The following is a 23,681-nucleotide window of genomic DNA, read 5'->3' as shown; positions in this document are numbered from 1 at the left end:
TGAACACACTTAAAAAAAAATGTCTTTCTAGTTAGTAAATAAAAACAAGGCAAATTTAAATCAAGTTTGTTTTGTTTTTTTGTTTAACAAAACCAGGGTAAAAATTACGCGAGCAGGATATTTTAGATATCTCTAAAAATAATTATTGTGTTTAGGAATGCAAGTTACAGATTTGAAGAGATATATAATTTTAAATTTTAATCCATAATTAGAACCTATAGGGCTACGTGAGTACATGGTAATGGCTGTATAAAATGTATATTATTTATCTTTATATACAGTTTTTTAATGAAGCCATGCACATCTTTAATCCTGTTTTTCACATTTAATGTCTCTGCTCTATGATGGAGGAAAAAATCCCTGTTCTAAACTCCGTGTATAAGGTGACTTATTTCTTTGTTTTGAATAAATAAAAGACAGATTCTGACACGTCTCAGGCAGCCTTTCCAGTGACATATGCTCACCAAACAAAGCTTAACATTTCAGGTAAAGTTTTAGAGAAAACTGTTTATTTCAGCTTGTTTTTACATGAAAGTTGATTTGTTTAGCTTGTATTTTTTTGTTTGTTTTTTTTTTTTTAAAGCTGAGGATAGACGTGCTCACATTCTCATTTCACACAATCGGTAACAGACACATGGACGCGGCAGAAGGAAACATGATACAACACTGCTTGTATTGACTCTTTAAACGCTGTTTGGCTTGTTTTCACTGTCAGCCTTCGCAGTGTAACAAGTAACGGTGGTAGCCTGATCACCTGCAGCATGCAGACACCTGCTGGTGTTTACTCACAGCCTTGTAGGTCTTCTTTTGGCCTGCGTGTTTGGGTGCTCTCCCGGGATCCGCGCCCATCTCCACGTGCATGGCATAGATGATGTCAAAAAAGTCTTCGACGACGGCAACGCGTTTTAGAGAGGAGTTGTCCTGGGTCGAGTTGCCATCCGAACACTGAAACAGACACACACAGGTTTTAATATGTGTCGATCTACTACAGATATAGGCAAATGGAGGCCTGGGGGCCACATTTGGCCCTCGGTCTAATATTTTGCCGACTACAAAAGCAAATTTTACACAAATGCACAAAAACATAAATTCCACAGACACAAAATTACTAAAACATAAAATGATAACAAAGACAAACACAAAATGACTCCAAAAACACACAAAACAACAACACATTGCAGAATAGCTCCATAGACAAAGAAACTGTTAACAAAATTACAACAAATGACAGGAAAATACAGACAACAACAACAAAAAGACAGAAAATGACCTCAAAAATGCACAAATCGAGAACAGAAATACAAAAAATGACAAAAACAAACAAAACTACAAATACAAAAAAAATGACAAACATTTTTTCCCCCTGTATTAATGCTCTGATTGGTCATTATTCTAAATGCTGACTTGAACATTAATAATGTGGCCCCCGGGTCAGATTCAATAACATGTTTGTGGCCCCTGCTGTGATAGAGTTGCTCATCGTTTTACTACGTGAAAGCAGTGCAAATTGTAAAGGTGAACAATGGCTGTAGTTTGATTTAAAGACCACAGGGAGCAGAAGTAACAAGTGGGACTTTTACATCCTGCAATAAAATTCGCACATATATCAATCGAAAGTAGCCAACAAGGCAGCGATATACTAAGATATTGACAGTCCATCTTCACCTGTTGCTCATCACACATTTCAGACAATACAGTTTCAGAAGGGTAAAGATTACAGAGCTGTTATTGGTCCCAAACATCTCATGTGGTCAAAATAAATGGTTGAACAGCAGAAATCTAGCGCAACGATTCATTTTCAGCAAACTGTTGCCAGTGTTAACAGCACACATGCAGTGTCGCACCTGGTGATGTCATGCATCAAAGGGGAAGTGACAATTAGCAAGTGGGTGATCGATAGTGTTTGCCAGGGGCTCCCCACTGCAGTCCAGGAGCTCATATCCATCCAACCGGGTTTAAATGCCTCCAATCTTTACTGCAGCTGAATGCAACTCAGGAGTCGTTGAGTATCAGGCTTTCAGCAGATGGCACATTCATTAGATTCAAGTAGGGATGTAACGATTCACTCAACTCCCGATACGATTCGATTCACGATACTGGGTTCACGATACGATTTTCTCACGATTTATTTTACAAAATGGGAATGTTGACAAATGACTGAAAATTATTCCTTTATTTTTTTGGGGAAATTACTATACTATTTTCCTTTTATTTTTCATTGTCAAAAGAATCCCTTGATAAACTATTCAAAATGATGCAATTTAACTAAAAATAAATCTTGAATGAAATAAATAAAGGAATAATACAAATGAAGAAGCCTATTAATTTAAATTCTGGTTCTATAATAAACAATTCAAAACTGCGTAATAGTTCTTTTTCTTTTTAAAAGTGCAACTGAAAATGTATTTTGTGCCTTAACAATTGGACTTTTAAAAAAAAAAAACAGTCATTTTACTGTATTTACATCAGATATTTGTTTAGACCAGCAGAGGGCGCTGGTAACCCAGTGGTCGGTTGGCATGCAGTTATTCCACCAGTGAAGAAGAGAAGCTATGCTAGCAGACAGAGTTAATAGAAAAACCTGACTTTTACAGATATTCACGTAATATTACAGATATTCTTTCGGTGCTAAAGGAGAAAAGAATAATTTATGAACATGTTTAACAGTAAATGGCGGCCAGAAAGAAAATAGTAGCAGATTCCGCCCGTCACTTCCGCTTCTGGAAGGATTAATATGTAGCGCCCTCTGCTGTTTAAAAAAAGTACTGCGATTCAATTTTCAGAGCATCAATGTGAACCGTGGTATCTATGAATCGATTTTTAACTGCCTTGCGATTAATCGTTACATCCCTAGATTCAAGTATGTTTGAGCAGCAACATCTGAATCATACTATACTTTTATGGTGAACAGAGATGTAGCTCATATATGGCTTAGCTTTCTATTCTTTAAAATGCCAAAATGACAAATAATATAAATTTGGTAACACTTTACTTGAAGTTTTATACATAAGGCTGACATCTGCTGTCGTTATTATGACATGACATCTGTCATTAGCATGAATAATATCATCAAGAGTCATTTGTTATCCTAACCCTAACACTTTGTCACCCTAACCCCTAACCCAACAAGATCCCTCCACCTAACCCAAAAAATGCCAACATAGCTCCAAAGGTGTCATAATTTAGCGAACAACACTAAATGACAGCTTATTCATTCTCGTGATAGATAATGACACCATAATTTCAGCCTTAAGTGTAAAAATTCAAATAAAGTGTGGCCCAAAATGTTCTTTTCAACACTTTTTTAGACAATTTAGAAGAAAATATATTCATTCCTTGCATAAAACTTACTAAATCATCACAGAGAATCAAACCCAGTATTTTTTTAAAGGCATTATACAGTATTACCAAAATCTTAACCAAAGATAGACATTACGTCACGGAAGGTTCTACTAAATTTTGGAGAGGATCCAGAATCGGATTAATATACTGATCCTGGATCAGTTTATGACAAAATCGAAAAATTTCTCTCTCCCGTCATCGGCCAAATAACCAAAATTCATATCTCGATTTATAATTGACCGATATTTAGTTTTATCAAAATCAGATTTTGATTGTGCACTGCTTTGCAAAAATGAGGGTGCCCATATGTTTCGACCTACTGTTATTAATAGTGTGAATGATCATGGCACCATATCTGCCAATAATTGGCAAAGAGGAGATTTGGCACTGAGGTTACCGTTAAGTAAGCATAAATGTCCTTTTCGAGAGGATTACTTATTAAAATGTCATCAATAAAGAAAGTCTACATCATGCTGCATTTGAGGACGATTAAATTAAAAAAAAAATACTATTGGATCATACAAATTAAAATGATAACAGACCATATTATAATGTGACAACAGAAACTTGTGAAACATTTCTCTCCATAATCTACAGTTTTCCCTCTTTGGGTCGTCAAGTCTGAAACCATCATCTCATCTTTTCTGTGTTTAAAAATAACAGCACAGACACTGTATGAAACCAGCAGACCTCCAACCACCACCTCTGGCAGCCATCCTGCCTCCTCCTGTACTGCTGACCCTGTCTCCATAGAAACTGCCACTGATTTCTCCCGGGCAGGTGTGCTGGGCAAAGGGTCATGTGACACACCATAGAAGTACGATCGCCAGGACAACAGCCTCCATCCACAGCACCACATGGGGCTTCCCTCTCCTCTGCATCCATCTTTCCCTCTAAATAACTCCTCCATCCCGTCGCTGCTTTTACGCTAACAGTCAACACTTTGCATTTTCCAACTGATCTTATCGCTGCAGTCCTGCTGCACCTGCTGATGTTTTACACACAAACTCCCATAGCAAGCATGCAAGGGAACGAATGGATTAAGGCATTTAATTAGGGCACTTTATTCACTTCTTTAGACAAATAAAAGACCGGTTCTGGCATTTTCTGTCTCTTTGGTTTTAGATAGTGTTTGATTTATTGCTTGTACCTCTGCCACAGAAGTGTTAATGTTTGTTTGTTTGTTTGTTTGTTTGTTTGTTTGTTTGCTAGCAGGATTACATCACAAGTACTTAATGGATTGACAACATTTTAACAAAAGATAGACCTTATGTCATGGAAGATTCCATTACATTTTGGAGGGGATCCAGATCAATATACAGATTTTGTATAAGTTCAGAAAAAACCCTATTTCTCATCATTGGCGAAATTTCAAAAATTCATGTCTCGGTTTATAATTGACCAATCTGTAGGAAATTTGTCTCGGTTATGTCAGGTTGATTCCTCAATTACCGCAATGAGTTTAATCCAAATAGGATATAGATTGCGCATTTAATCGCGACTTTTCAAAAAATGGAGGTGCCCCAAACATTTGGGCCTATTGTATTGTTATAATTGGGGATATAAATATAAAGCCGTTTAAGTGTGAATGATTATGGTACCATGGTCAGGATCACTGATCCAGATAACTTTCAATACAAGGCAAAGAGGATATTTGGTGCTTGACGGAATTTTGCGATTTCTGAGTGTTCTTTTATGCAATATTATATTAATGATGAAACTAAAGACATTAATACTTACTTATAGCATTATTACTAACAGGGAAACAGTGCCTTGCCACCAACAGTGGTGGAATGTAGTGGCTGGTTGTGTCTTGGTAATTAGACAGAGATTGAAACTAATGCCAACCTGATTACACACATGCTGAGCTCACCTTTGTCATTATACTTGGCCATCAGCATAATATTCCTCACCATTATTCATGACCGCGCTGTTAAAATTCAGAGTGGGTATTTGATGACGAGTGTATAAGCCGAGCCCTGAAAAACCCTCCCACTGCCTAGAACAGTTCCCTTTGTTTCAGTGAAGTGAAAAAGTACATTAGTCACATGTCTGATGAGTTATCATTTCACAGAGCCCGATGGGAACAACCTGAAATGTCTCACAGAAAATAGGTGTAATCATAGATGAGGCTCCACTCTGGCAGGTGTATAACCTCACATCAAGTCCACACTAAAGAACACATCACACTGTACAACCTAGATTCACTCAACGGCAGTCAAACGTAAATATTTACTGGTCACCAAACCTTTCTGTATCTAAGGTAAAATGTGCCAAAGGCTCCAATTATCTGAATGAAGTTCACGGACATTTTACAAGTAGAGCTCTAGGTAACATCGCTACCTCACAGTATGAGAGTTATTGGTTCAAGTGCTGGTTATAAGGGTGGGAACTTCTGGGTAACTCGCGATATGATACGCGATACAAAGCTCACAATAACGATTATCTCACAATATGACGATAATGCAATTATCGGTATATTGATCAGAAATTCATCTACGATAATCTATGACATAACAAAACAAAAAAAGATTAAGTGAAAAAATAAAAATTTTATTTTGCATCTCTGAAAGACAATTAATTGAAAAAGTGTCCTATGAACAGTGACACTATTTTAGTGTAACACTTTTGTAAATAAGTGTCAACATACCAATGTAAATGAATAAGTGTCTCCAATAGTGATTTCTGTAAACAAAAAATAGGGTCTTTCTTACCAGTGACACCATTATAGTGCAATATTCCAGTAAACAATATATTGGTTCCTTCAACAAACAGTGACAACATTTCTGTGAAGACGTACCTGCACATTTTTAGTGAAAAAGCAGAAAAGGTTTTGAAAAAAAAAAAAAAAAATCAATACTTAGCGCCAGCATATAATCGATCGTACTAAATATTATTGCGATATATTGCCCTATCAAGATATCGTCACACTCCTAACTGGTTATGTGCCGAGTTTGCATCTTTTCACTGAGCAGATTCTGATTTCCAGCCAAAATTCAAAGCAATACATTTTAGGTTCATTGGATTTGACGAGAAACAGGTTGTAGCTACAAAGAAAATGTGTGACGTAATTGTTTAAACAATGTGTGGTTTAGTGTCTTCTTTCTTGGTTATTGGCGTGTTGCAACCAACTTGAATAGGTGCATATCACCACCTACTGTACATGTTTTATTTCATTACTTTAAAGCTCTTCTTCCTATTCACCCTGTCACTGGGTCCAGTCAGTACACCGTTTGTCTTCAGATCATGTCTTTTAGTTTTCTTTGTAATGAAGATTAAGTAGTAGGTGTCAGTGGCTGGCTTTCCATTACACTTGGAACAGCGCAAAATCGAAATAGCGCAATAAAAACTGGTAATGGAAACACCTGACTTTCAAAAAAAAAAAAACATTCAAATTTCAGTAAAATGTTTTTACGCTTTCATGAGGAGGAATTTCAGATGTTTCAATATGAAATGTATCGCAAAAGCACCATGGAAACACTTTTTCCGCAAATACACGTCACATGACGTGACGCACATGCTCAGATGACGTGACATACCGGGTCACATGACCACTTCTCCCCGAGAAAACATGGCGCGGTACGTGTAGACAGAAGAAGAGACTGAGATATTTGTTAGCATTATACTTTAAAATTATTACTGCCACAACAAAGGAATGTTGTGACAGTAATAACATTCCTTTGAGGTTTTGAGCGTCCATCTTTCTGCAGCCAATTCTCACGGGATGAGATTTCACAGGAATTACGACGAGGCTCGTTCCCAAAACAACCTTCAATGGAAACGCGTCAAAGTGCAATTATACTTTGAACATTGTCTCTAAATGAAAGGAAATGCTTTTGAGTGAAAGGAGGGTCCCAGGTGCAAAAAGTTGTCTCTTTATTTGTGATTCTTCAGCTCATCCTGAGATCCACTGTTTTCATTCCCATGCTTTCCATGAACCATCTCCATCCCATACCTTCCTGTCCCGACTATTTTTTCTCCTTACATCCCTTCTACCCCTCCTCCTCTCCTCTCCTCCTTCTTGCTCCTGCTCTCCCAAGTGCGAGGTAATGATCGTTGCCATAGCAACTAAAACCAGCTCACAGAGCGGGTTTGTTTTAATCCGGCCCCTCTCTCTTCCCATTGCACCCCTACCCCTCTCACTTCAGCCGTTCTCCCCTCTCTCTCTCTCCTGTGTCAGCATGGGCTAAATGTAATGATAATAAATGAAATAATAGCCATCTCCTCCACCTCATCATCACAGCTGTAATCTATCGCACTTGGAGGTATCATCCTCTTTCCCCCCTCTGGTGACATCACTACCACCACCGTTGCTGCTGCTGCTGCTGCCAAAGCTGCCGCTGCTGTTTGGGACAATGGTACTGGGTCCTTTCACACTGGATTTGGGTAATCTCACACAATTGTGGGTTGTGCAGTTCACCCACAACGCTGCTGCATTCCCCACCACTGACATTTCAAAGGTGCACCAGGAAAATGCTTCGGGGAGCATTTCTTTCTAACCAAAAATGGTAGAAAAATTTAAATTAAAATAATGATTGGAATTATTTAGCCCTTTTTTGAAGGATACTCAAAGAGCTTCACAGAAACCATTATTCATTCACACCATTGATACTGGTGGTGGTAAGCTACATACCAGCCACAGCTGCCCTGGGGCATACTGACAGAAGTGTGGTTGCCATTTTGTGCCTACCACCAACATTCATGCACTATTCATATGAGGCAATGTGGGTAAAGTGCCTTGCCCAAGGACACAACAATGTTTTGGATAGAGCAGGATTTTAACCCCGACTCAACCACTGAGCCACGGTTTTTGAACAAACATGCATTCATTTGCTTGACATCACAGCCATCCATGTTTAGACTGTATTTTGTAGTTTTTCAGAAACTGAAATTTGCAAATGATGCTAGAAAGAAAGAAAGAAAGAAAGAAAGAAAGAAAGAAAGAAAGAAAGAAAGAAAGAAAGAAAGAACTTTTTTGTTTGAAATGTGTTTCAGTTGTAACATACTGTGTGGAAGTTTTAGTCCTGAGTCATATTTGTTCTCTTTTTTCATGTTGTATTCTCTCTGTTTTTTATACTTTTTACACTCTGAGTTGCTTTTATGATCTAACCAGGGACACCAGATGAAAACTAGCCTGTTTTGGCTAAATCTGGCTCATTTACAGCATGTCTGTACAATATTGTGCATCGTCTCTTTTAAATAATCAATAAATTCAATACATTCAAAGAAAGAAACAAACAAACAAACTGAGCAGAACCCTTGTATCTGTTTTTGTTAGGTCTTCATCTGCCACCTGAAGGAGGGCTGATCCAGCTCTCCTGCCCCCTGAGGTCTTTCCAACCACGAGTCAACGGGGAGTTAAACATTCACCTCCAAACACAGCATGTCGTGTGTGCGTGTGTGCGTGTGTGTGTGCGTGCGCGTGTGTGTGTGTGTGTTAGGCTTGGGATATGTCCACCGGGTGGAGCTCCTAACCGAATCGTCTCAGAGGAGAACAGCTGTCGAGCTGCTCTGGAGATGTTTGGCTTTTTTTAAAAGCACAAGGAGACGCGTCGCCAACACACTCTCACCTTCCTTCTATTTCTTTCCCTCCATCCTTTCTAATCCCGTAAGACTTTAGCTCTCCACCACCACCACCGCCACTGCACAACAAACCAGCCCCCATTGCCTCCACACCCATCTCCTGTCCCACACCAAACCGCTCTGTTGCTAGGAGACTGGAGGGGTTGAGTCGGCTGCCCCCACCCCCGCTGGCGAGTTGGTCGCACACACATTGAGTCGTGGAGGAGAGAGAGAGAGAATTAGTCCTGCACACTGACAGGTCAGGAGGAAAAGGAGGAAGAGGAGGAAGAGGGGGAGGAGGAGGGGGGGTTCATGGGAGGCAGCTGGGTCACAGAGACGGCCGGCAAAGACAGGAGGGATGAGCCACACAGGAAATTAGCTCCACGGGTTTAACACGCTAAGAAACACGAGTCAGGACTCATGCTCAGGTTTCAACTTTTCCAGTCGAGTCGTCAACAAATGACTTCAACCTGTTAATATTTCAATGTCTAACATCACATTTGATTGATTCATTTCATTTGACACATTTTGTTGACGTTGTTTTCCATTGAAAATGTGAGAATTTAGCTACAATCATGACGGTCATTTCTCAAAGTTTACCATTTTTAGAACTAGACAAAGTCAGCAAACCACAACAAAATATAACTGAGAAAAAAAGACAGTTGAGAGTCAAATTTCATATATTAAAAATAGAACAAAACCAAGTCTCAAAATTGATTTAGTTTAGTTTCATACTTCTCAGTTATAGTCAGTGTTTCGGGTACAATATTTTTAATTGACAATATAATCTGCTTTGCTAAACACAGTAAGTAGTAAAAAACACACCTCATATGCCATAGCAATAACAATCAACCTCACTGTCATAAATATATATATTTTTTATGGCAGCTTTTGCACTCACCCTGATTTTAATTTTTGTTTCTTATTTATTCTATTTTAAATTCTCGTTGTTTGCACTGACTAAAGGGCTTTTGCCATTTTGTCGTACTTGTTGCAATGGCAAATAAAGTTGTATTCTATTCTACAGTACATTGATACCCAAAATATGATGTCTTTGTTTTCTTATTGATTCATTTTCACATTCAAAACTGTTTTTTTCCAAAACCAACAACTGTTTTCAAGCAGAGAACTCTCAAAAGTAATACCTTCATACAGTAGCAAACATTAATAATAGATTTTATTTACTAGAACTTGAACTACAACTGACATTAGCTCAAGTGTGTAGCCTGTGCTATACGTTATCCAAACAGAGCGCACATTTAGCATTTCAAACACTTTTAAATGGCTAACAGAGCGCTAAATAAATATTCCAATAATTCCATGAATGAGCAGCTTCTGTCCCCTGTTTATGTACCTTTTTCATTCAGCTACACGTCGGTGTTTGTTTAAAGCACCACACATGACGCTGTCTGCGCTGCATTGCCAGATAGAGCAGATGTAATAGTTGTAATTCTGTCCATAAAGGTTTTAAACTCCACCAGTCTGCCCTACAGCGCCCCCTTTGGAACTTTAAACCCAACCTGGCAACACAGCTTTACAGCCGTTCACTCTCCGGTCTCCGCTGTGCTGTTTTAATACTGTACTTTTCTCACTTAAAGGACATGCTTATTTATTGTTTACCTTTTTTTTACTTAGGCCCATTTATTTATTAATAAATATATACAATAAGATTAAATATAAAATAGGGATTGTCTCAAAAGGAGGACAAATGTGCGTCTAGCATAAGACTGCACTGAAAGATGGAAATGGATGTATGGCCATCCTAGCTACAGTCAATACAGTCTTATATTTTATTTTGGTATAACCATGTGTTTCCTGTATCAGTAGAAAGCTAAAGTAGAATTATAGGTTTATACTTGATTGGACACTCTTTGGTTTGGATGGAGGACTTGTTTAAGTTTGGATTTTAAGATTTGAACTTATTTAGAAGACAATACAATAAATTGTTTCCCTTTAATTCCCCCAAAAATATAAAATATAACCAGGTTAGCTTCCATAAATGTGAATCTGATGCTATTTAGCATTTAATAGTTTAATGTAAATAATGCGATAGTGTATACATCATTAAAATGGCACACTCCCTGCTACCCTGGCCACTTCTTTTAGTTACAAGTCTAGTTTGTTCTAGTTTTTTTCAAACCTGTTCTCCAGTGTTCCTGAATTTTCAAAGAGCTCTCTGGTTATCTCTCAAAGCCCAGACACGTTTACTTTGGAAGTACATAGAGGTAAATGTGAGCATGTGTATCTCCGTACGATGGCCAGTTTCACTAATGATTTGTTTAGTATGTACAACAAACTGTCCTGAGTAAACGAGGCTCGGCTTCTGCGCTGTGCAATACTAGCAGGACAAACAGGAAGCTCGATGGATTGTTTTATTTCTGAACTGGGTGACATTTTCCATCATTTAGGCTGAACCTGAAGAGTGACTGAAGACTGAAGAGTGTTCATTTTCTCAACAAGTCATTTTTGTTGTGGTTTTTCATTAAAAACCATTTCACCTGAGGAAGACAAATGAAAGGAAAGTTAGGATTAAACTATGACAATGGGACAAAAGCTTTAGATTTGAGGTGATTTTCGACTCGTGCGTCTATTTTTGGGATTGTGCGAGTGTCTGCTCGATCATGTGTCGGGCATCGTGTAGTATATGTTACATCATTCCCGGACACGTTGATGTAGTTGTCAAAATGAGCTCTTTATTGCCTCAGAAAGGAACACATCTTCACTGCAGTCAAGGCTACGTTTTTGTTTCTCACTCTCCCACTGTATTAGTGCATCTCCTTGCTCTCCAGCGCCACCCGCTGGCGGGTGGCGCGGGTGGCGCTACAGTCAAACAAAACAGGCTTTACAATACATGCAGTTCTAACAATTCTGAGAATCATTTCAGCTTAGCAAACACTTATTTAAGTGCTACATATACATGGGGTCACGAGAAGCGATTAACACCTCACGATCCAGCTCCCCATCGTAAGGAAATCAAACATGTTTGATATCCTGGTCGCTCCTCGTGAGGGTATCTCACAGATGAAGCAGTGCCACGGACTATTGCCTTAAACTCTCACACTGCGCATGCGCAAACACCATAGGGCCGCTGTAAAATTGATGGACTGTACTGCCCACGTCTGTCCAGCCAGCTCCTGGTTCATCACATCGCCGCCTTTTCTTTTTTAAAGCTCTTCTTGCTGAGATTTGCAAGTGTCTCTCCACTTCCGGGTTCTTCCTTAATAGCGACGCTTCAGAGTTCTTCTTCTTCTTCGTACGTTGCATTTCCGGAAATAAGACCCTAACGTGTCGTATATGGACGTACAATGTGAGCAGTCAGATCGTGTCAGAGTGTCGGTCCATACAGTGTGAGAACATAAATCCTGAGCTGCGCACATTCGGGCTCTGCACATGAGTCGCACAGTTTGAGCTAAAGCTGAGTACAACGGTTGAAAAAATCGCAGTGTATCCCAGCCTTAACTAGTCTTTTACTACGGTCTACTGCCGGTAGTCATTCATATACATTAATGAATAGAAGTCCCTCCTTCGTCCTATTGACCCCTATATAAATGGAAAAGTGCTGTGATCACCCAGCCAATAAGCTTCAACTTCCTGTTTTTGAGACTGTCAATCAAAGTGAATGCCGAACTGTGCACGGAAACAAGGCCGCGCGTCACAACAGCAAACAGGTAAATATGATTTTGGCTCTTACCTGATCCATAGACCTATATCAATGTGACCTTGTTATGTTCCGCGATGCGCGTGCAGAAAAGTAGAGGCGTGGCTTCTGGTAGATTGGCAGAGGCAGTGGGAGGAAGTGAGGCTGTTTAGGGCGGGACATCGAGACGTTTCTCAGAAACTCAGCTTTAAGTTAAAAACAAAACATAATAAAAGTGACTTCTAAAAAAGTTTAACCTGCAATTAAATATTTTTCAATAGTATTGTTAATGAGCTAGAGGAAAAGGCGTGGTAGGATGTCGGCAATGTAAGTAAAGGATTTTTCTGTTGTTTTTCACAACCTGGCAAGGTATCCTCAATGCAAAAAAACAAAAGAACAAACTGCCATGTCTATTCACACATTCGGTCCTACAACACATTGAAGAAACACCAATGTACACCAATGGTGCATGAAATGCACTATACAAATACATTTGCCTTACATGTTCATTAGTAAAGGGTAAAATCAAGAAATACCAATGTACTGCATATGAAAACTATGTTTGCTTAGGATGGTTATACCAACACTGCACAAAAATACTCAGGACCTTCCATGGTTACATGTGAGAGTGACATTAAATACATACAGATATTAACATTCAACACTTCCAAGGTTTAGAAAGAACTTACAATGTCAACGATTTTCCCAAAGAACTGGTGGGATGCTGCACAATAAGCTGCTTAAGGGTGTGTGTGTGCGCGTATGTGTGCGTTCGTTCGTGTGTGTGTTTTCGAGAATGAATGGAGTAAAGATGGCTGTGTCAACAGAGCTCATGAGTCAGATTATCTCACTGCAGTTGTGACAACAGGTCATCTTTCCTGTCCCGTCCTGTAAAATCTATGGATCGCTTAATGGACACGTAAATGGAACAAAACCTGATTTGTTCTGGGGGAGGACAGTGGGAGATAAAAATTTGCTTAATGGAAAAATAGGTTAAAAAACGCTGTTAAATCCAGTCTCTCATTTTTTTTATATAAGTGACACACATTCCTCTTTCTATTTCATCTTTCTACTCATATCCTCTGCCACAAATCATACAATCTTGTCATTATTGGTGCATCGAGCTCAACCCCTCTGTCCACAGCTGTGTGTGTGTGTGTGTGTGTGTGTGTTAGGGCTGGACGATATGTACCAAAATTAATATCTCAATATTTCTTCTCAAAATGCAGATATACAATATAAATCTTGATAGTTTTAATTTACATAAAATCTCACCAGAAAGACAATTCTGGGTTAAATTTGCTGATGCTAAACACCACACAGGCTAAAATAACATCATGGTGCTTTAAGATTGGTAAACAAAAAAAACGTGTGCGTGTGTGTGTCATAAACATGGGCAACTGGCGGCCCCAAAATTAACTGGACAAAATGAAAGCAAAAAAAATACACAAAATTACTACAAAAACACAAATTAACAGAGAAATGCACAAAATAACAACACAAATGCTTAATAGGACAACAAAATACACAAAAGGAGGAAAAAAAATGCACAATGAGACGACAAAAATACAGAAAAAGAAAAAAAAACATACAAAAACATACAAATAAATGGAGAAATGCACAAAAGAACAACATACATACCAAAAAATACACAAAACTACTCAGAAAGATGTCCAAAATTACCAAAAAATACACAAAAGAACAACAAAGACACATAGGAAAACAAAATACACAATGGGACAGGGACATGTGCCACTTTTGGCTTCTTCTCCTGTAACGGACAGCACGTGCGAGTGAGTTCTGTAGTGTGGCTTGTTTAGATAAAGGTCTGGGTTAGGACACACTCAGCGATACATCTAACTGTTCTTATCGTGCTGTTCTGAGAAATAGTGAAAGCAGTGACTCCTAAAACAAGTATTTTAATCCAAAATATATATAAAATAAAGAAATATATAAATATAGGCGATATTGTCATTTTCTAAATCACCAAAATAGAAAACTCGATATATCTTGAATCTCAATAATATTGGCCAGCCCTAGTGTGCATGTGTGTTTCTTTTCCATCCACTCCAGTGATAAGCAATAGTTGACAGAGTGTGACATCCTCAATATCCCACTGAGCCAGGGAGACAGACAGTCCCAGTGGCCCACACAGACTTGCACTGTTGACGTTCTGGTTGCTGACTCAAAATGGGACGGAATTAGTTTCACAAATATCATCCAATCCACCACTCTCCGACCTCCATAGGGCTGTCCCAGTTCATTAAACGCTGGCCTCCAACAGTATTAGAGATGACAGTGGCAGTGCAGCGGGGAGATTATTACCGTCTTTAAGTGTGTTAGGGCTGGACGATATGGACCAAAATTCATATCTCGATATTTTTTCTCAAAATAGTGATACATGATATAAATCTCAATAATTCTAATTTAAATAAAGTCTTACCGGAAAGAAAATTCTGGGTTAAATTTGCTGATCCGAAAGTAAATGCACAAAATGTAGCAAAAAATACACAAAATTACAACAAAAATGCACAGAAGTACAACACATATACTTATTAGGACAACAAAATACACAAAAGAATTAAAATAAAATGCAAAATGGGACAACAAAAATACATAAAAGAACACAAATAAAAACCTACAAAAATGTACAAATAAACGGAGAAATATGCAAAAATACAGAAAGACACAAAATATTTCTGTACACAAAAGTGTTCAAAAATACACAAAAGGATACAAAAAGATAAATACATTTTAAAAAAAAATCATAATGGGACAAAATAAATACATAAAAGAACACAAATAAACAAAAGGAGGAAAAATGACACAATGGGACAAGAAAAGCATACATACTAAAAAATACGCAGAAGGGCTCAGAAAGAGTCAATGGGACTGGGACATTTCTTAACAATATGTGCCACTCGATATATCTTGAATCTCGATATATTTCCCAGCACTAGTGTGTCTAGTGTGTGTGTGTGTGTGTGTGTGTGTGTGTGTGTGTCTAGTGTGTGTTTCTTTTCCATCCACTCCAGTGATAAGCAATAGTTGATAGTGTGACATCCTCAATATCCCACTGAGCCAGGGAGACAGACAGTCCCAGTGGCCCACACAGACTTGCACTGTTGACGTTCTGGTCGCTGACTCAAAATGGGAAGCAAATTAGTTGCACAAATATCATCCAATCCATGAGTCCAATCCACCACTTTCCGACCTCCATCGGGCTGTCCCAGTTCGTTAAATTCTGGCCTCCAACAGTATTAGAGATGACAGTGGCAGTGCGGCGGGGAGATTATTACCGTCTTTAAGTGTGTGTCTGCGTGTGTGTCTCTCCGTGTGTGTGTGTAGAGCACAACTCAGCACAGACTATCTCTCACACAGGGGGGAGGCCCCCGGGCCAGTTAAAAATGGTGTTAATTTCTCCTCCTATGGGAAAGCAAAGAACGGGCTCTCCATGGCAACAGAGAGGGTGCTGAAGGGAGGAAACGCAGAGCATGCGATCAGCGACCCCCTCTTTGTACGAGCACACACATGTACGCACAAAACCAGCACCATAGGAGCTCACCTCCAGTTTACAGTGAGTCTCTGTAACGTAGCAACGTCTCCAATGACCAGATGAACACATTTAAACTTGTTAATTCAATGTTGAACAAAGAAAAAGGCTCTGCCCTCAATCAGACGTGTCTCCACCTCGCAGGTGAAAAATCGTCTCCGTTGCTGACACCACATGGAAGGAAGCAGCTCTCCTCTCATACAGGCCTTGTTTGGTCACCTGGACTGTTTTGCTGTTTGAACCCACCACAAACAAGCATGTGTTGCTCCTACTAAGTGCTTTCCAATGAGGGGAGAAAAACCACATAAAAGCCTGACAAAGGCACCAAAAGTGGCATAAATGCAAATTCTGCCAAATAATAAGGCCAGTATTCTTTGGACTATGTGGCTCCTCCACAAAGGCTGGGCTCTCAGGGGAAATGCAGACTAATTAATCAGATAAGAATGATGATGTTCCCCTTCCTGTCTGATGGAGGGGTGCAAAACATTTAACACTCGTTTTCTATTGCGCGGATTAGAAAAAGACCATTTCCATACCAGAAGCAGACAAGGAAACTTCCCGTTAAAAAATGTTTAAAAAAAAACAGCAGAAGTTCAATAAACAAATCTAAAAAAATACCAGAGGTGTAAAAAGTACTGATATATTCTACTCAAGTAGAAGTACTGTTACTTGATTGAAATTGTACTCAAGTACAAGCAAAAGTAAGTCATACATAAAATACTCAACTACAAGTAAAAAGTAGCTCAATCAAATAATACTTAAAGTAAAAGTTACTAGTTACTTTTTTCAAATATGTAAAAATAGTTATTTTTATCATGACAGCTAACATATTTCACACTTTAAAACTTTAAAATATACACAGAATACTATTATTATTTTAGTCATAAGTATGTTAGAAAGTAATTTAAAGTTTTGTAAACCCTGTTCATGCGATAAGAGGGTCGTTAAACTATTTCTGAATTGTTACCTGTTAGCACGAAGAGTTAGCCACAGGCCCCAGAGGTGGAGGAAAAAATTGATTCACATAAGAATTTATTTTATGTGGATTTGAATCATCCACAATTCTGAATTGATTAAAATTCATAAACTTCAAAAATCCATTTTTTTTTCTTTTAATTTTTTTCCATTTCTTTTTTATTGCAAGTCAAACAATGCAAGTTAAGTTATTTCTCGTGCAGTAAGTAAGTTTTTATTTGTTTAGCATGAATAAATGTTACCTTTTGTCTTACTGTAAGTTTGCCTTTGTGTGATTGCATCGTTGGAATCAGTTTATTTAAAATTATCTGATACAAACTGTATTGTTTTGATGTCATACTTTGCCTTAACACATGCATGCATTGTATCAATTTTTGAATCGAGAATCGGTTAAAACGAGAAATGATTTTGAATCGAATCGTGACCCTAAGAATTGGATTCGAATCGTGAGACACCCAAAGATTCCCTGAAATGCCTAGTAATTTATTTATTTGTTTAAACTACTGATTAAAAATATATTTATTTAAAAAAAATTATCAATATAAATATAGTTCAAATGCAATAAATCATTAAAGGATATAATCTGTTGTTCCTCTGACAACGTATACTCTGGGAATGTACTTTGATAATTACAAACTTATGTGACATATATTATTCTATTAATTTAGTGCTCAGTAACTACATATACGATTATAGAGGCTAAAAAGGTTTATGCATTTAGCGTTTCAGACAAAAACTAAATTTATTCTCATTAGCAGGAAACACATTCAGAAACTACTTGTAGAATGATCTAAATCAGAGATGTGCAACTGTTATCACGATGGGGGCTACAAAAATGTGATTGCCTGATCCGAGGGCCACATTATCAACAATCATGTAAGCATTTCAAATATTGACCAATTATTACTGAGCATTAATACAGGAAACAACAAAGGGTTTTGTGCTTTTTTGGAGACATTTTACTTGTTTTTGTTGTTTTTTGTTTTTTTTTTGTTGTATATTTTACTCTCATTTCGTCTTTTTTTGTTGTTGTTTTTCAATTACAAAAACAGATGTTTCTCTCATTTTGTGTGCTTTACTTATTCTATAATTTAGGTTTTTTTTCCCTGTGCATTTCCATTGATATTCTGTATATTTTTTTAACTCTCATTCTGTGCATTTTTGTTGTCATTTTGTGTTTTTTGGAGTCACAAATTACCACTGCAGTGCATACACAACCAGTTTGTGTATGTACCTAGGTTTGTTAGACACAATGACAATTTCAAACCCTAAATTTTTTCAGATGAATATTCACATTTTGTGGAAAAACTGGAATATGCCAATTTCATGCTTGAAAATGATCATCTATATTCATACAAACATTTTGCAGCTAAATGTAATCAGGCTGAGCTTTGACATACTGCACAGAACAGTTAACATCATTTTCTTGCAGTTTTGATTTATTTATTAATGCTAAAAAACAAGAACTTTTTATAGAATGTTCCCAAATTGAAATTTGATGAAGCAAACATCTAGTTCCAAAACTTTTGTACCTGTTACAAATACAACAAAAAAGTAATATATAAAATATTTGCTTTTGAATCAAAAAATAAAATCACTCTTAATATTGACTAATTATGCTCTATTGTTTAAACACTTTACTTTGAAAGATAAAACATTTTACAGGGTCAGTTAAAACCAACACACTTGACTTTTTTGCGTCCTTATTCACTAAATTCCAACAAGCATTTATATTACATACAAATTTACATATGTAATTAAAAACAAATATCAAAAACAATTACTTCTGTTAAAATATTTTGAATATATTTGATCTGTTGTACTAAATACTTCAGTAATACTAAACATCAAAAAAGATTACCCCGAGTTTTAAGTTTTCAACATTTCTTGCTATCTTTTATTTTTGCGCCATTATTATAATTAACAATTCTTATCTCACTTTTATTGAAAGGCAATCATTGGTGCTCATACAAAAATAGGGAAGCTGCTTTGAATCCTGAATAATTAAGTATAGAGTAAGGCTGAACAATCATTTGCATTTACGATATCATCGCAATATCATAAAACGCGATGTTCTAATCGCAAAGGCTGCAATTTTATTTTATTTCTTCTTGTCTTGTCTTGTCCTGTCCTGTTAAGTTCAGAGAGTGTTTAAGAAGTACAGTCCACATGTTTACATGTTTCATGAAACATAAACTTAGTTAGATATGTTGACGAGGTAAAGCCACAGATCTGTTTGCTTTATTGTTGGTAATCTCTGCTTTAAAAGGTATATTTTATATTTATTTAAAGTTTAAATAAATCTGAAATAGTTTATTATGAAGCACATTGATTTATTGCTTGTGTTCATTGAAAAATACATGACAGGAGGCCCTGGAAAAAAATAATCGCATATTAAATCGCAATATTGAGGAAAAAAATCGCAATGAGATCATTTTCCACAATCGTTCAGCCCTAGTATAGAGTTGGCAGAGTTGAAACACTATATGGCAAACATCGGCAACTGTTTGTGCAACACCCGAAGTAAATCAGAAACCCAAAAATGAGTCCAAAAACACACAAAATTGTAGAAAAATATACACAAGGAGAATAAAAATAAACAAAAATGACAGAAGAATATTGACAAAATGAACCCAAGAAGATACAAAATGACAAAAATTAATAAAATGACAACAAAAATGCACAAAATAAGAGAAGATGAATGCAAAATGACAACACAAAAAACAAAAATACACAACAGAAAAACGCTCTATTTTTTCTTTCCTGTATTAATGCTAATATTGCTCATTTTTCTAAATGCTGACGTAGCACTGGGATCAGACAATCATGTTTGTTTTGCCCCCCGCTGTGATAAAGGTTGCTATCTTTGCTTTATGCTATCATGTGCTTTAACTAATATTTGCTGTGTTTAGGTTGAAATTTCCAGATGCTTTACTGATGATGATTTCAGCATTTGGTCATTTTTTCCAGTAGTTTTTGACAGCCTGTTTTGTAGCATTTGGGTGAGTTTATTCAGAAGGACATCCACCAAACCCTTCATCATTGAGAAATTAGGTATTAACAGAATTGGTTGGCATAGAAACAAAAAGCAATAATTTAATTCCAAATATTTAGTACAATGGACTTGTGCTGAGGGGGATGACACAGGACGTCTAGGCATTTCTTTTGCCGTTTTGTGTGCATCACTGTGTCTGTTTCTGGTCCCGTTCCCCTCCTCCTCAGCAGCATCCTCTAATCAGGACATAATGAGAGCTAAACGAGGTTGTATCTCCACGCTGAGGCCTGCTGGCTTTCTCTGAGTGCAGAGAGAAAATAACTCTCTGTCCGGTCTGAAAGGAGATATCTACACCCATAGTCTGCCCTCACTCTTAGGTCCCATCTCACACTGAAGCCGCCTTGTGTGCTTCACCGACGCTGGAAGAGACCTTCTCTGTCTGTTCATCGGCCAGCATCCATCCCTGCCCCCACACTGCCTCCCCATCACTTTGGCCCATGCCTGCCCCCCATACAGAAACTTGGCACACCCCGGGAGCAGCTGCAGCAGACCTTCCAGAGCTCCAAAGCCCTGCAGCCCTGCGAGCCGCCACTGTCCACCCTACTTGCATGTGTGGATGTTTACAGCACACACACACATGAATGAGACTCCATAACTTCCCCATACTGTGATTTTCATATGTTTTGTCTCATCTGACTCATCATAAGCAGCAGACAGATGTTTTTGTTGTTTAAAATTCCCAAGTGAAGCTGAGTCAGGGGGAGGTTTCACTATCCCTGTGATATTTGCTACAAAGCGTGTGCACTTTTATCCAATAAGGAGTCGACGACGCTTCCTCAAAGGGAATCTGTCTTTCTCTCAGTGTCCTCTGGGCTGTTGTATCAGCAGAGTTATATCAGCTAGCTGGGCCTCGCTGAGAAACTCACCAAAAGAAATAACCTGGAGCATGTTTCACTGATAAATATATTGGATTAGAATGGGGGGAAAAAAGAGCAATGTCAACAGGAAAAAAAGGCAAAAGCCACAGACAAAAAGCTCATCAGTGACACATTACAGGCTCCATCTGCACCTGTGGAGACAGACCACCACACCTGCCCCCCTGCCCAGAGCGAAACCTAATATTGAGCAGAGATTACAGCGTTTTTTGTAAAGGTCTGAATCTAAACCTGTTCATTCACACAGGTAAAACACCTGTAGAGGGATTAGTACTTTAAAAAAAAACAATAAAGGTCAACAAACATGGTCCATGTCTCAGAACACAATGTGTATCCCAGGTCCAAGGAGACCCTGTCAGAGGGGTGGGGTGGTATGGGGGGGGGGGGGGGGGGGGGGAGGTCATTCCCAAAGGTACTTATTTAAAATGGTGGTTTTCGTCAAGCTGGTACAGCAGGTCCCCACGCACGCACGCACACACACAGAGAGAGCGAGAGAGATTATTATTATAATTTTATTTTATTCTATTTTATTGTTTTGCACATCAAAAATGTAGCTTATTATAAATATGTATTTATTCTTTTGGTGTGTACATTGTTCTGTCACACTTGCTTTGGCAAGGTAAACTTGTTTCCCATGCCAATAAAGCTGTTTTGAAATTGAGAGAGAGAGACAGACAGACAGACAGAGAGAGAGAGAGAGAGAGAGAGAGAGAGAGAGAGAGAGACCCAGGCTGGGCCTATATTTGTTTCCGTCACGTGGTTATCAATCACACATAAATGTATTATTAATGCATCATTATTTTATTAGTTGTAGTTTCTACCCCTGTTGCTCGGATGCTGCACAATGAACTGCTACTGCAGAAGGAAAACGCGTGCGTGTGCGTGCGGGGAAACCATCCTGGGCTGCACACGTGTTGCCAGAGCAACGCGCCGATCCGCATCCCGCGCAGGACAATGAGAAGTGCACCTGCCACGTCGGCTCACACCGAGAAAAAACCAGGGGGACATCTCCTTGTTTCCTGGTCGGACGAGCCACGCACGCAGAGGGCGCACATGCACGAAAAGGGGGCGTGCAGGGGGCACGTGCACCTTGATTCACCGGCTGTCAGTCATAGAGATGAGTCTGAAGTTGCACAATAGTCCCCCCCCCCCACCCCCACCCTCCAGCACGGACCACCGAGCCACCGACATGCCGCTGCATCCCACGTGCGCGCGCATAGTATCCTGCCCCACCGTACCGGGTCATATTGAGACCTGCACGGGCTAAATATTGTCAGTTATGTGCTGTTCTCGTCTGACAGGACTGCACGCAATCCGGCGGGGACGGCCACGCATCGTGTACCCTGCCTCTCACAATTGCCACCGCCGGGAGGCACCGGCGTTGCCATGGCAGCAGAGGATGAGAGAAGGGGGCTGTTTCTGCTCGGGATGTGCAGGACAAAGTGAAGCTTTCACACAGAGAGCAGAACGAAACCGGGACCAGAGAACATCACAAGTTATCATTTAATCCTCGTGACAGGACAAACACATGCACAGCCTGGAATAATTAAAGGCAACTTACAGGCGGTGACGGGACACCTCGTGCCCGTTCACACACACACACGCACGCACACACACACACACACACACACACAACACACACACACACACCGTACCGTAGACTTGACTGGGACGTATAGGACGGGCTTTCCTGGAGCTCCTTTCTTGTTGTGCTCTCCCAAAACGTTGGTTCCGACCTGAAATCCTTTGGACTTCACCCAGAATTTGAATTTGGCGTTAATGTGGCTGTTGTCCACGTACACGCCGTCCGACTCGTCGTTCTGCAACAGTGTCTGCATGATTTTGTTATATTTTCTCCGGGTGACTGTCTTTGTCTTGCCAGAATCTCCATAAGTCCGGAGACACCAGTCCTGAAATTCACTGAACATCTCAGCCTCCAGCACCACCGGGCTCCGGCTCCGTTTGGGCGCATCCACAGCGCACGCCTTCTTGGTTGCCATCGCGCCTCTCTCCCTCTCTGTCTGTGTGTGTGCGTGTGTGTGTGTGTGTGTGTCAAACAGCCCAGGCTAATAATTAACACACACTTGGGTTTTGGTTGTCGTTTCTCTCTCTCTCTCTCTTTTCGTCCCGCGTCCTGAAGGGTGTGTGCTGGAGGGACGGTGCGGTGCCTGAGTCCCGATGGTTCCTGGGCTGAGATGACCCGGACGGCTGCACACCTGTTTGCAGCGGAGGAGCGGTGCTGTCCCGAGCCGCAAAGAAATGTCCCTCCTCACATCCTCCGCGGCGGCTGAGATCGGGGGGGGGGGGGGGGCGTCCTATATGCTCTCCCACCTGTGCGTAAAAACGTCACGGCCGGGCCGACAACAAATGAGCCCACTAGTGACTACAGTCCTCTCCAAACAACAAAGAGCAGACAACGCGTGGACAAAAGGCGTCGTTCTTAGTTATTTCCGACCTACTTTCTAACAGCACACGTTCATTTCAGACACGTTTTCTCACAAAAACGTTATAAAGGCGCACGGATACGCACGAAAGTCTGCAGCGTGTCCGACCTACATGCGCCAGCTGGGACCGTCTGTGTTGCACACACACCTGTTTGAATGAGATGTGCGCTTTGCTCCGACACCTTATCCCGCACTCGTGCCCGCATCAGTGCATCACGCTGCTGTGGAAGTGTGCGGG

The 23,681-nt window shown here is 39.4% G+C and overlaps 1 protein-coding gene across 1 annotated transcript in view; it reads right to left on the bottom strand.

Moving 5' to 3' along the window:
- nol4la (nucleolar protein 4-like a) overlaps positions 1-23,274 on the bottom strand; it is a 39,545-nt gene extending 16,271 nt beyond the window's left edge. Inside the window, exons 1-2 of the mRNA XM_028453522.1 lie at positions 22,655-23,274; positions 790-945 (exon numbers count right to left, since the gene is read on the bottom strand). Coding sequence (XP_028309323.1) covers positions 790-945; positions 22,655-22,999 — 501 coding nt within the window. The 5' untranslated portion in view covers positions 23,000-23,274. The remainder of the gene's footprint in view (positions 1-789; positions 946-22,654) is intronic.
- Positions 23,275-23,681: the final 407 nt, after the last annotated feature.

The sequence above is a fragment of the Gouania willdenowi genome, chromosome 7, assembly GCF_900634775.1.
Source record: "Gouania willdenowi chromosome 7, fGouWil2.1, whole genome shotgun sequence".
In the NCBI taxonomy this organism is placed as follows: Eukaryota; Metazoa; Chordata; class Actinopteri; order Blenniiformes; family Gobiesocidae; genus Gouania; species Gouania willdenowi.
This window is presented reverse-complemented; position numbering and strand designations above follow the sequence as displayed.